Source organism: Columba livia, chromosome 11, assembly GCF_036013475.1.
Source record: "Columba livia isolate bColLiv1 breed racing homer chromosome 11, bColLiv1.pat.W.v2, whole genome shotgun sequence".
NCBI classification, from domain to species: domain Eukaryota; kingdom Metazoa; phylum Chordata; class Aves; order Columbiformes; family Columbidae; genus Columba; species Columba livia.
Window position 1 is genome coordinate 5,278,617 of NC_088612.1, and position 13,919 is coordinate 5,292,535.

General features: G+C 49.8%; 2 protein-coding genes across 4 annotated transcripts in view; one reads left to right on the forward strand and one right to left on the reverse strand.

Moving 5' to 3' along the window:
- On the forward strand, positions 1-5,446 carry RLBP1 (retinaldehyde binding protein 1). Its single transcript, XM_065076557.1, has 8 exons — positions 1-276; positions 1,087-1,130; positions 1,415-1,543; positions 1,833-2,034; positions 3,062-3,240; positions 3,912-4,070; positions 4,718-4,828; positions 4,939-5,446. Exons 2-8 carry the CDS (start codon positions 1,119-1,121, stop codon positions 5,095-5,097), a joined length of 951 nt encoding a protein of 316 aa, XP_064932629.1. The 5' UTR covers positions 1-276; positions 1,087-1,118; the 3' UTR covers positions 5,098-5,446.
- Positions 5,447-7,906: 2,460 nt separating this feature from the next.
- The window catches only part of ABHD2 (abhydrolase domain containing 2, acylglycerol lipase), a 40,103-nt gene continuing 34,090 nt past the window's right edge, over positions 7,907-13,919 (reverse strand). For all 3 annotated transcript variants that reach the window (XM_065076553.1, XM_065076556.1, XM_065076554.1), the window contains one exon: positions 7,907-13,522. In XM_065076553.1, coding sequence (XP_064932625.1) covers positions 13,326-13,522 — 197 coding nt within the window. In that variant the 3' untranslated portion in view covers positions 7,907-13,325. The remainder of the gene's footprint in view (positions 13,523-13,919) is intronic.

Consider the following 13,919-nt stretch of genomic DNA (forward strand, 5'->3'; position numbering starts at 1 on the left):
ACACACAGTCGGGCTGGCTGGCAGAGCCCCGGCTCCTCCTTCCCTCTCCTCAGCTGCCTTTTGTAATGTTTTAATGGGGTTTCTTGCCTGGGTTGTGCTGACTTAATTACAAAGCTGCAGTGAGTTGATGCCTTGTGACAGTCTAATCCCAACCCGGTGACTCTACAAAGCTTTCACTCAGCTTTCTTGTGGTCCCACTCCAGCCTCGCCATCCGTGCATCCGTCTCAGCCCCGTGCACTGACCCGCTGCGGACAGTTCAGCTTTTCCTCTCCCTGGTGAGTATCAGGGACTTTTTCCACCTGAAATAACTGCATTGGAGACCATCATAAAGTCCTCCCTCAGTCTGGCATCTCCAAGGCTGGGATTGCTTTTAGTGCCTGGAAAAAGGGGAGCTTGTGGGGAAGAGGATGCCCCTGGGAAGTGTTTGAAGCATCCCTCATACAGCCTAGTCTCAGAGCTGGTACTATGGCCAGACAGGGCAGTGCCAGGCAACAGAGGGGGGATGAAGGCAGGCTTCCTCCTCCTCATGTGCAGGAACAAGCTGTTTCACCCAGAAGGCATCAGAAAGCTGCCAAGAGGCTCACAGTCCAACCTTGCAGCTGGTAATGGGCTCTTGGCTGAAGCAGAGGGGTTCAAGGGTTTGGGAAACATTTTGGGTATAACAGGGTGGTAGAAATAAAAGGCAATAAAAGCATGAGCTGGCTGTCAACTTGGGCAAAGCTGGGGTCTCACCTCTGCCTGCATGAAAGCAGTCTGAGATTAAATGGCACTGCGTGAGTCCATGGCATTGAGGGTCCCCATGAGATGCCCCCAACCTCCAGTGGAAAGGCAGATCTGGGAAAAAAAGGATGAAGGTGTCTGATGACCAATACCCACATTTTTAAGTGACTTTCACAAACATCCCTGGTGTTTCTCAAAGCTGCTCAGCCTCCGGCAGGCAGGCAGGGATAAAGGCAGTATGTGATGGAGCTGATGAGGGTTGGGGTGTCCTTGTCTGAGCAAGTGAGGCATGGGACGAAACACAGGGGATGCTGCGGAGGCTATTGGGATCCCTGCTGCTGCTGATTTCTCCTTCCTTCTCCCAGTGTCGTGTGGCCAACGGAGGACAGAGGACAACATGTCTGCAGTTGTGAGTACTGTTCCTGCATCACGCTGTCCCCTGGGCTCTGAGCATCCCCACCCCACAGCACCAGGGTGAGGCACACCCCACGCACCCCTTGCCTCCCCAGAAGATCTTATTTTGTATTGGGAAGCCTGGGTGGCACGAGCCCATCCCCATCCCATTGCACCCCTTGGGGTGTGTGTCCAAAGGCTCTGCCCTTCCCCATAGCCCCTCTAGCCAGGGGGGCATGCAGTGGGGCAGGGGATTGAGGGTCTGGCCGGTGAAACCCCACATCCCCTCCTCGCCCCCAGACCGGCACCTTCCGCATCGTCTCCGAAGAGGAGCAGGCACTGCGCACCAAACTGGAGCGCCTCACCACCAAGGACCATGGCCCTGTCTTCGGGAGGTGCGAGAAGATCCCCCCGCACACCCTGCAGAAGGTAAGGGTGGCTGTGGGGAGGGGGGGGCAGGCACTGCCTGCTGGTCCCGCTCCTTCTCAGGGGCCAGAGGAGACGGGCGATGGGCACTTGTGTTTGGCGGGGAGATGTGCTTACTCCAGAGGATCTCTGAGCAGGGGACCTGGGGGACCCTGCCCTCCCCACACCAGGATGCTGCAGTGAGCATCGCTGCACCCCATCCAGCTTTTGGGTGCCTAAATGATCCCTGGGGTGCTTTTGGGTGCATAGGGGGGCATCACTAAGCTGGATCCCTTCCCTGTACCCCCCCCAGGCAAAGGATGAGCTGAATGAGACGGAGGAGCAGAGGGCGGTGGCGGTGAAGGCACTGCGGGAGCTGGTGCAGGAGCGGGCAGGCGGCGAGGAGGTGTGCAAGGCGGTGGCCGACAAGGTGCAGGGGAAGGACGACTCCTTCTTCCTCCGCTTCATCCGCGCACGCAAGTTCGACGTACACAGGGCCTACGACCTGCTGAAAGGTGGGGAGGAGTCCCAGGCAGTGACAGCGGACGAGGATGGGGGGACACATCCACCTGCAGCTCCCAGCCCTGTGCTGGAGCCTTCCAGGCCCCTGGACTGTGCCAGCAGAGCAGGACCATGGCGCAGGATGGGGATGAGGAGAAAGGACAAATAGACAAAGGCAGGGCTGGGGATGCAAAGAAAAGAGTTGGGATGGGGAAGGAAATAAATAAGGGTGGTACCAGGCACCCCACAACATCAGGACAGTCCTATTCCTTGCTGTTTTACTGAACAAAATGGAAACACAGCTGGTTTGGGTTGCATCCCCTTGAGACGTCCATGCCCTATACACACCCCTATGTATCCCTGCAAGGAGCCAGTCCTGCACCCATCCTGATGCTTCTGTGCACGGGTGGGCTCAGCACCCCTGGGACCCCTCGGGGGCTGGAGCAGGTTGGGGGCTGTGTCACCCCCTCCACACCATGACAGTGACCCATTGGGATGGTAGGGGAGTGGGAGGGCAGCCCAGGGGGTGGCTGCTGGTGGGGACCTGCCTGGCTCTGGCTCTGATCTTCTTTGTGTCTGCTTGGGGGATAATGAGTTGTAATTATCAGTGCTGGCTCCCAGACAAGCTGTTTTGTGCGCCTGCATTTTCCCAGGACGAGATTCCTTATTTTGTGCCCACAGGGTGCCAAGGGAGGGGAGCTGGGGGATGTCACCCGTATGGGGAAGAAAGGGAGATGGGAAATAAAGGGGAAAAAGCTTATCTGCTTATTGAGGTGTTGGAGGGAAGGCAGGCATGGGCAGCCCCTGCCATGGGGAGGAGAACACCAAGTGTGCTGTGGTCAGGGCTGAGCTCTTCTCACCCCCTTGGCTGGAGAAGACCCACATGGACTCTGGGCACAGCTGGTCCCCAGCTCTTGGGCTAAGGACCAACATCTCACCATCACCAGCCTGCCCTGTTTCCAGTGGTTTCCCCAGCACTGCCCTGGCTTCCTGAGGCCAGGTGAGCAGCCCTTGTCCTCTCCGATTTCTGCATCTCTCCAGGCTATGTGACCTTCCGCCAGCAGTACCCCGAGCTCTTCGACAACCTGACCCCCGAGGCCGTGCGCAGCACCATCGAAGCTGGTTACCCTGGCATCCTGGGCAACAGAGACAAGTACGGCCGGGTGGTGATGCTCTTCAACATTGAGAACTGGGATTATGAGGAGATCACCTTCGATGAGGTCAGTCCAGCCCAGCCATCACTCCTGGAGCAAAGTGGTCCCACTCCTGGGCTTGTCCCACTCAGCGCAGCATCCCTTACACACACGTTTATGTGTATATGTCCACACACAGCCTTCAGCCTCCCAGGTTAAAGCAAATCCGTAGCCCTTTGAATTTTTCCTTCCAGGGAGCCTGGGAGACCATGGCCCATCCCTAAGGGCTCCCCTTCCTTCCCTCCAATGTGGGGCAAGGTGCAGGCCAAATTTGGGGTGTGCATCCCCCAGCTGAGGTAACACAAGGTGAGGAAAAGCACCACACCCTTAAATCAAGTTGCTTTAGGAAGGAGGGACTTGCAGGACAGAGGAGGAGACTGAGGCATGGGGCATGGAAAAGCCTTCTTGGCAAAATGTTCTCCAGGCATGTAACTCACAAGTTCTCCCAGCTCCTGTTTCTGCTCAGCTCTGGTGGTAACATGTAACTGATATAACTGATCCAGATCTGAGAGGCACTCACCTTGAAAGGAGAATGTGGCGGTTGTTGAGCATCCCTCAAAATGCTCTCCCTGCTCTGAAGACCTGGGGCTGCCTGTGACAAGCAGACCCTGCCTAACTCTTCATTGGACTCTTCCTGGGAACCTTCTGGGGTCTATGGGAGGTGAGACCTAATACTAGCTCTCTCTCCTCGCCATTAGATCCTTCGTGCCTATTGTGTTATCTTGGAGAAGCTGCTGGAAAATGAAGAGACACAGATCAATGGGTTCTGCATCATTGAGAACTTCAAGGGTTTCACCATGCAGCAGGCATCAGGGATCAAACCCTCTGAGCTCAAGAAGATGGTGGACATGCTGCAGGTGAGGTGGCAAAGTTTGTGCCTGGCAGAGGGGTCCTGGGGGAGCAGAGAGCTCAGGGAAGGGTGAAGGCAGAGCTAGCATGGTTTGGGATTGCCACCACACTGGCAACACAAGAGAGCACTGTGGAGAGGCTGTTCCCCATCACATGCTCCTTTCCTTGCCAGCTAACTGGCTTAGTCCTGCAAGATGGATTCTGTTTTCCTGGTCCCAGCTCCCTGTCCTCTCAACTGGCCAACCAGAAGCAGTACCACCACTCCTTGCAGCATCCTACAATATGGCCTGAAGGCCTTTCCCCACCACCTTCTCAGCCCAGCCTGGCCCAGAGACTCACAGGCACCCCAGGATTTCTGCCCTTGGACCAGAGGCCAAAGACACTTGGCCCTTGCCAGGGAAGGAGGACAGCTAAGATGTTGACCTTCTTGTGGAGTGGGAGCAACAGGCTGTCTGAGAGGTTCTTCAGCTTCCCTGGTACTCCAGGGGATGAGATAGTCAATCCTCTGTGTCAGGACAAAAAAGTGGCCATCAAAGAGAGAAGGGAAGGTTGGGCAAGGGGAACCGTGGCAGTGCTGGGGTGTCCATTGCTGCCCACCCAACTCTGCATGGCCAGCACCCTCTGTAACCATCCATGTCTGGGTTTGGGATCCTAGGACTCCTTCCCAGCACGGTTCAAGGCTGTCCACTTCATCCACCAGCCGTGGTACTTCACCACTACCTACAACGTGGTCAAACCATTCCTGAAGAGCAAACTGCTGGAGAGGGTGAGTGCAGGAAAGGGACCCGGAGGCAGAGGTACCTCCCTGGGTGAGACAGAGCAGCTGGGAAGAGTCACCCCGGTCCTCTGCTGAGGGCCATTCTCATCTCCCTCCAGGTCTTTGTGCACGGGGAGGAGCTGGAGTCCTTCTATCAGGAGATCGATGCTGACATCTTGCCAGCAGACTTTGGTGGCAACTTGCCCAAATATGACGGCAAAGAAACTGCAGAGAAGCTCTTTGGGCCCCGCATTGAGGCTGAAGACACAGCTCTCTAAACCAGGGTCTTCTCCACCTCCCCTGTTTAACAGGATCAGAGGTGGCCCTCTAACCCCCACCACCTCCTTACCGTAGCTTTGGTTGAATGACTGCTCGTGATGAGGCACTCCAGGTGTGTCGCTCCATGCCTGTCCCTCCCCTCCCCAAACTGGCAGCAGGCTGCCCACAGCCCTGTTCCCCCCGGGGCAAAGCATCCTTGGCAGAGCATCCTTCCCTCAGGATCCAGCAGAGAAAGGCCACCAGCCACGTCCTGCAGCATGCCCTGGAGCTGTGATGGGAGGAGAGGAGAGTGTCTGCTCTGGGAAAGGAAAGCTACAGCAAGAGAGAAATAAAGTGTTTGACAGTGGAGCTCTGAGGTCCCTTGTGGCATGTGGCGAGGGACAAGGGTGCAGCTTGTTGCGCACAGGTTCTAAGGAGGCCAGGAGTATCAGCACTGTCCCCCATCATTGACTGCCCTTTGGCACAGGGGCCAAGGAACCAGCCATCTCCATCCTCCCCAAGTCCCAGAATGAGCCCCCTGTCACCCAGGCAAGGATCCGCGATTCTCAGTCATCCACTCTAACCAGGAAAGAGAAAACAGCCCAGAAGATGCAAACAAGAAACCAACCAGCGGCTCAGGTGGAGCTGGCTCTGCCTAATCCCAGCTCAGTCAGGCAGGGAGGAGGAACAGAGGCTGCAGGAGATGGATTTTAACTGCAGGACAGTGAAAGACAAGCAAAATATACCCTCCTGAATCCCTCAAAAGCCTCAGCTCAGCTGGTTTTCCTAGCACTACACTGTGAGAGGGAGCTTGGTTGGGGAAACCCCACCAAAAGCCACCACAGAGGACAGAGGAGGGTCCTCACCTGGCAAACAAGCTGTGCCTGATGCTAATTAGCCCTTGCTAATATGGAGTCGGCAAAACAGGGGTGGTGAGGAGGGTGGCAGAAGTAGCTGTTTCAGGGAAGGGAGCCTATTCTGGGTCATGAACCAGGCATCTCCTCCAGGGAGTTGATCTGATACCTGTTTCCAGACCATCTTCTCCCCGCTTGGTGAGCAGTAGGGCTCAGAGGAGCAAGTCGCTGGTCTCCTCCCAGGTTAGCGGCTTCTCCAAGCTGGTCCCGCAGCAGGCCCCATTTCACCTCCCAGCTCTGCAGCTACGCACGGGCACCTTTCATCAGCCAAGCAGAGGACCAGATGCCCACCAGGAGTCGGCTGAGGTGAAGGGTGCTGACAAGAGCCACATTCATCAGGGCACTGGCTCGGGCTCAAACCAGACAGGATGTCGGCTCCAGAGCTGTGGGGAGGATGGGGCCTGTCCGGGCAGAGGCGACTGGGGTTAAATCAGTTTTCTCCAGCCTCAGCAGCACGGCTGGTCCATGCACAGTGGGTCCAGCTTCAGGCTGCACCCACCTTGTGTGAGGACCCAGAGGGAGAGCGAAAGGCACCTCTCTGCTGCGTTTTGGCTCCGTGATGTGTGGTGCTTCCCATGGGGCTGGGCAGCATCTGGAATTGACCCAAGGAAACCGCATGTGACAACCACACAACCATCAGGCCAGTGCAAACATGCCAGCAGAGCTTGCTTGGGACACAGAGCAATTTCAGCTCGCTTGTAAAGACAGAAAAAGACAAATAAAACCCCAGCCTATATGCACAGATGGGAGCACCACATTGCTGCCTCTGGGATTTGGACTGGGACAGCCACAGCTCTTGGGAGGTCCCTGTGGCTGCTCACCACTGTGGGGACAAATTGTCAGCCAGGAGCTTGCTTTGATGGGGATAGAGAACAGCACAGCAAACAGAGCAGGGAGCACAATCCACACTGGCCTCAGCTCACCCCATAGTGACTCTCACCAAGCCAGGAGGGAGTTTTCAAGTAGATATAACAGCTAAATCACAATGGCCAATAAACTAGAGTTGGAGCACAACACATTGCCTCCCAAAGAGCAATTCTCATGGCAGGGAAATAGCAGCAATGGTCCTGGGCCAGCCCAGCACCCAGACAGCTCATCAGTCACAGTTACCTTTCATATGTGTCTCACTTGGTGTCTAGGTAAAGAAACCAAACCAAAACAAAAAACACCCACCAGTGAACTCTAGTATCAGTCAGGGAGTGCTTTTAGCTGGGCTTTTCTATGGCCTGGCCTCAAGCAAGTGGTTAACCCTTTAGATGTCAGTGTCCCAGCCAGAGATGCTGTTGTGTGTTTGTTTTTTCTGCCAGCTGTTGGAAGATTAGGAGCTCCACTCAGTCTCAAATAAGGATAAAATAACAGATGGCTGTTTGTGTAGAGACATGAGCCAAAGGCTTTGACACCCGCTCCAGGGAAGCTGTCACCCCAGAGGAGAGTCCTTGTGCATCCTGCAGAAAGGGCCATGGCTTTGGGTCTTAGTCCTGGCACAGCCATAGGTCCATCTCTGGACAATTCCTCCAGCCAGCAACTTAGCGATCCTAGGGGCTGACACAGGACTGTCAGAACCTGCTCTTACCCCCGGCCCTTCTTCAGCATTTTCAGGGCAGGCATTCTGCTTTTTAAGCTGATACCATCTCTATTCTCTATTAGAGGCTTCAGTGACCTCTATTGGCCAGAAGACAAAAAAAAAATCCACTAGGAAAGGTTTGAGCAGCACTGGGGCTTGTGCCACATGCTGCAAGAGAGAAAGGGGGGAGAAGATGAAGTCACCCCTCAGTTAGGGGTTACCTTGTTGGCCCAATATATTCCCATATTAGATAATCCTCACCACAGAGGAAGTAAGGAGGCATGGCTGCTTCACCTGTCAAGAGAGATCTGGACATCACCACCCAAAAACATCACACACAGTCACTACATGTAGCACTGACTTCAATAAGTCCTTTATTTTTAAATAAAGAAATCCCACTGAATCAAAGATAACAAAATTACATTTTGTTTTGCAATGACCTCCATTTTACACCACACAGAAGAACAAAAATTAAAGAAGTCAAAGACACTGTTATATATTTATATATAATTTTAAAGGTAAACATCAGCAGATATAGAAAAATTGCATTGCTAGTTGCAAATCATCTCCCCTGCAGCTCTCGGCTCCAGAGAATCTGACTCAGAACATGGCAGCAGGGAGGGTGTGTTGGTACACAAGCTTTTTCAGGGCAGCATTTAGAGATGGTTCCAGAGTACAGTGTTGTCAATTTGAAGAATACTTTCATAGTAAACTGCTCATCAAGAACATCAGAAGTCACTGAGCCTGTTCTAACACAGCTGCATGGGCAAAACGAGAAGGGCACAGGCCGGTTTTTCCTGAGCTCTCCACACAAATCCTCAGGTCGGGATTCAGAGAAAGGAGTTATGCTTTCTCAATAAGAATGTCTAGTGATCTGTCATGGGGAATCACGGTCAAGCTGTCAAGTGACACGATGAGAAAACGTGCTCCTTCAGAAAGCTGTTGACTTGGGCTAAGCAGTAATGTTTGGTTATATCAAGTACAAATGGGTTTTGTTTGGCTTTTTTTAAGGCTTCCCAGTTAGCAGGAGCCATCGGAAGGGTCAGCATCCCAGTGGAGATCCTAGAAAAACGCTCTGTACCTAATCAAAGCTCTTGCATGACCAATGTGAGCTTGTCATTCGGACAGAAGCAAGACAGCTTTGTGTAGAGCAACCTTGTGTGATCAGCTCCTTGCTGGCATTAAAGCCATCTGGATTAGGCAAGGCCTTTGGGTGAGAAGGAAAGACACCTTTTGCAGATGCACAGCTGGAGCTTTTGGAGAACATCAGAGAGACTTGGAAAAAGATCAACACCAGCAAATCCAACCTGATAAATGTTGCTCTGGATTGCAGTGTTTGTGTCCATTGATTGACCAACAAAAACACAAACACAGATATTCAGGATAACCCTAGAAATCTTTCCACCAGGCCAGTGTAACAGTCACTTCCAGTGATAAGAGGAGGACAGCTGCAGGGCACCCCTTCCTTGAGTGAGTGTTGCTCTGAGTCATGATAAACTCAGAGGAAACTAAGTCCTCACACCAAGAGGAGCTGTTTGCTTTTCACCCAGAAGCCATGAAAGAGACACTGACACTGTTTTGAGTCACTGTTTTGGGCCCTGGGACCCACCCAACAGAACCACCAAAGGAGTAAGGACACACAGAACATGAGTCAAGCCGGAAATAAGATGCTCATTGCAACAAATTATACATGCAACAGTGGGCTAGGGACTTTCCTGGTCTCCTAGAAAAAGGATGTGAAGAACTTCAATAAGCTCCAGACAGGCATAATATTTCTAGAAAAACTTGGAAGTAATTCAGGTGTCTAAACTGTTTGGCAATTAACCCTGAAGCTGCTATTCTGCTCTTTCTTTTGAGATGCAGTCATTTAAGCAATTTACTTCCAGCTACACTTCTGGATATTTAATAGACATAAGAACTTTGGGATGAAAGGTAACAAGTCACATTAAGCAAAGCAAACCCTCCCTCTATGACTCAATCCCTACTGAGGAACAGAGAGCTGAAAAATGATCCACTGCTTATATACATTGGTATTTTAAGCCTTAAAATAGACTGTAGCTAGTTATAGGCTGCCCACAACGGTCCTTTAGGTCAGCGCACACTTGTACAGTGTGCGTTGCCAGAGGCGTCTCACTACCTTGTGTCTGAAAATTCCTTTACTAAAAAGCAAAGCCCCAAAAGCTCTGACAGGGCTGTTACTGAAGTCTCTAGATATGCTGATGTCAAGGGAAGAGGAGAAAAAAGGGCAAGGCACCACGTGTCAAAGGGCTGTGGTCTAGGAACTTGTGACAGACCCAGGACAGATGACACACAGGCAGCTTGGCTAAATTCAGTACTAGAGAGAATAGTTCCCAATATCTTCGCTTAATGCCCTGTCTTTAACTTACATCTTCATAAAGAGAAACCGCAGAAAAATGCGCAGGAAAAGACCGCAGGGAAATTCAAGTATCTGTCTTTACAGCGCAACTACAACACTGTCAGACCCATCTGAAAACACCTTCGATTTAGAAGGTAACCAAGGGACCATTACAAATTGCTGTGAGATCTGATGTAGTGGAAACTGCAAGTTCCTTATGTCCAGTAAGAGCAAGTCCCAGCTGCTCACCTACAAGCTTCAGATCTCTCCAGACACTGACAAAGGTGATGGTTGGACAAGCCTAACCAAACAGGAATAGTTCTGCAACCTGCAAACCAATTGAGAGTCTTTAGGGTTTATGTTCAAGTGCTGCTTACATCCAGTGATGGGAAAACAGGAAAGGTGTGTGCTTTTTCTTTAGAAATGCTTTTTCTAATCCCAGTTTGAAACTAAACAGAGCACATGATATAGTCATCATGCTGTAATCTTGAACTGCACTATCAGCCTGCACTGTCACAATCTACAAGTGCACACTTCAGCAGCCTCATGTGTCTTGACAAGAGATTAAAAAGACACCTTCACCTCTAAGACTTCAAAATTCAGACTGCATTTAAGGTTGAGTTCACTGGGCAGATTAAGACCACCTGCCCATATCACAAGACTAGTATCACCTTATTTTTGGAGAGAACTGTATTCCAGATTAGGATTGGACAGAGTGCCATGCATCTTGGTGCACCAGCATTAAAAAGGTAGCTTCCTCATACCTCAGAAACAGAAAAACATGTTTGAAGGCCTGGCCCATCAAGAATGATCTTTACAAAAGGGAAGGATGAAGTGTTTTTTTCCAAGAAAAAAAGCTTCCCAGGACAAAACTCCATTTTCAGAGGGACTGGCACAACTTAGCCAAAAATCAAAGGCAAAACATGTGCTCTGCCTCAGCATTCACCTTCCCAGACAGTACCGAGCCAGATCTGGGGTCCTGGGATGGAAAGTAGAGCTTCAGACACTTGGGGAGCTGGACAGAGAGCCCCTGATTTGATAAGGCTCTCGAGTTGAGGAAGGCAGATATTCTGCTCTCAAAGGGGGTCACTGACCTTTCTTTCATCGGTATCCACATGCTGGGTTATACAATGGGCTCTTCACTTCAACAGCAGTATCAGTACCAAGGACAACTTGTGTTCTTCTGGAGCTGTCTGAAGCCAATACTCATCTCAGCAAAGTAAAGCCGGACTGAGGAAGGAGAGTGGTGTTTCCTCAAGGCCTGTGTAAGCCACAGCTGTAGCATCCCATGAAAGCTGAAACACTTCTGAAGTTGTAACCCACTGAAGATAACAGCCACATCCCCCTATTGGATCTATTTGGTGTATACAAATGGTGTTTTACACTCTCCTCCGTTGAAGCGAGAAGATATTTAAGTTGTATCTGATGAATATTACATGAACAGCTACTTAAGCAAAAAAATCTGAAGTGTCTTGTGACATTTTGGTAACATACAGATGCAGTATGAATAAGAGGATAAAAACAGACAAAATGTCCATCAGCTAAGAATATCCTTGCTAACTGATGCCCTAAAATAGTTCTTAAGGAACAGCCACAAGCATGGCCAAGTCTTGCTATAGCTTTATCTTGCCACATCTTTGAGAAAAAGAGGCAACATGGATTTACTAACAAGGAGAACGTGCAGATAGCCACAGTTCATTGTAACAGGCCAAGGTGTCTGGCCTAAGGCAAATGAAAGGAATTTCCTGATATGATAATGCACCTTTGCTACAATAGTTAATTATTGCTTTATTAAAACAAAACCCCTAAAACCTCTCCAACCTACTGAAGCACAGGAACAGGGCAGCCCAGAAGGCTTGTTCCCCGATATTACCAGTCTCACAGCTTGTTTCACCTTTAAGCTATAAGCTAAAGTGCCTGCAACACAGTCCAAGGCTGAAGCAATAAAGTGCTAACTGATGTGGGAAAAGAACTTCATTGACACTGTGATAAAAGTCCTAAGGATGGATTAATGAGACAATATTGACAGAACAAACAGTAAAAGGAAAAAATATTTTGACCACAAAGTTTCTCCAGATTGTCATGGGACAACTTTCCTTCCTGGGGATAGACCAGAGTCTTTAACAACCATCTTGGCACAGACCAGAACAGCCACTTGAGGGAAAAGCACAAGCGAGTAGGCATCTTTCTTGCAAACAGCTTTCACACTTCACTTTGCATGTTAAAACTAGAACTGGGTGTGGAAAAGGAGTTCAAGCAAGGAAGAGCCCAGTGTCTTACTGAAGCCAGTAACCCTACAGCATTTACACAGATATGGAAGTAGTCAGTAATGCAGAGATACCATTTAAGTTGTACAGGGCTAGAAACATCCAGTTCCCCATCAGCTGCAAGGCAAGTCATGGGTCTGAAAACCATTTGATGCTTTGAAAGCTAAGGGGAAAAATTGTGTTATGATTAACCCTGACATAAGGGGAGTAAAACTACACAGATAGCTTCTCCTCAACAAATTAATCCCTAACAGAGTACATAATTCTCTACAAAATATTCTCAAAAAGAGACTGAGCTCACAGAAAGATCCTGCAGATTCTTAATCACTGGTTTCCATTTGGAAGCCAGAGCCAGCTTTAAAAAGCCCTATGTCAAACAGAAAAAATCCAGTACTAGAAAGATTACTACATTAAAAAGTGTCAAAGGTGACAAGAAGGTGACTGATCTGGTCTTGGTGCAAGAGACCACATTTACATAGAAACATTAACTGCTATTACCAGCCCACAGATTTTCTCTACTTGGAGTCCCAGCATAAAGACACCAACTCACAGATAGCTGAAGCATGGAAAAGTTCAGTGTTTTTCAACTGATTCACTTGTGTAAGTGCATTCCTAGGAACTAAAAGGCTTCCCTTGAAGTGCAAGGCTGGAACTCCACTTGCAGTCAACCATCTGTTTTCCAAGTCACACTTTAGTGGCTTACAGACTGAACCATTAGCTGGCTTGTAGCTTGGTACAAGGTTTTGCCAGCACCAGGACAGAGGAGACAATCATAGTCACCCTGTCATCTACACCTAAGCAAATGCTGCAGACCAAGTTTTTGACCAGCAGGTGAAGATATCTTCACATTTGAAACTTCTGCTATATTAAAGCAAGCAGTCTTTAGCTCAGTAACCCTGTAAGAAGTCACAGTCAGCAACCTAATTCTTCAAGCAGAGCAGTAAATTACAAACCCAAGTGACTATATATGCAAAGACGCTCTAATCAAACATTAACCTCTGCTTTAACTCCACTCTGGAAGAAAACATTGTGATCAAACCCCAGCCATAGTATATCAAGGAGAATGGAAACCTGAAGCAGCAGGTGAGGGAACAACATGTTCCCAAAGGGAGAGACATAGTGAAGTGATCCAGAGTCTTTGGATCTATTACTCCTGGCCAGATACAGGCTGCTCTGTGTCCGAGCAGTGAGACTTTGTTTTCTCCCACTGGCAGATGGCGTTGGCGTACTGCACCACAAGCTTATCCATCCAGGTGAGAGGTTCTGGGAATAGTACAGATCCTTCAAAAAACCCCAGGTGGCCTCCATGAAGGGGCAGCACATGCATGACATTTTCCCGTTTCTCTGTAAAACAAGAGGAAGCAAAGTTTCAGAAAGTGAACATCCTAGAACTGAGAATGAAACCATATTAAGTTGTGATAATCAACTCTATCCTTGGCACAGCATCTCAACTATAGGAAAAATTGTATGTAGGAAGCAGAAATCTACTAAAGAAGACCACAGATACTTTGAAGTTCAAAGCACATAACTTTACTGTTTCCCAGAACAGGACAGTCTGCAGGAACCAATCCCAGCCAGTACAAGAAGGTTGCCCAAGAAATGCCCTTACAGTAAAACCTTTATTGCTGTAAGTATGCTCATTCTTTAACAAACGAACACCTTTAAGTCATGAACACTGGAATCAGGACTGTTAGCATCATGTTGAGCCGCACCAAAGCTCTGACAGTGCATCAGCCACCCT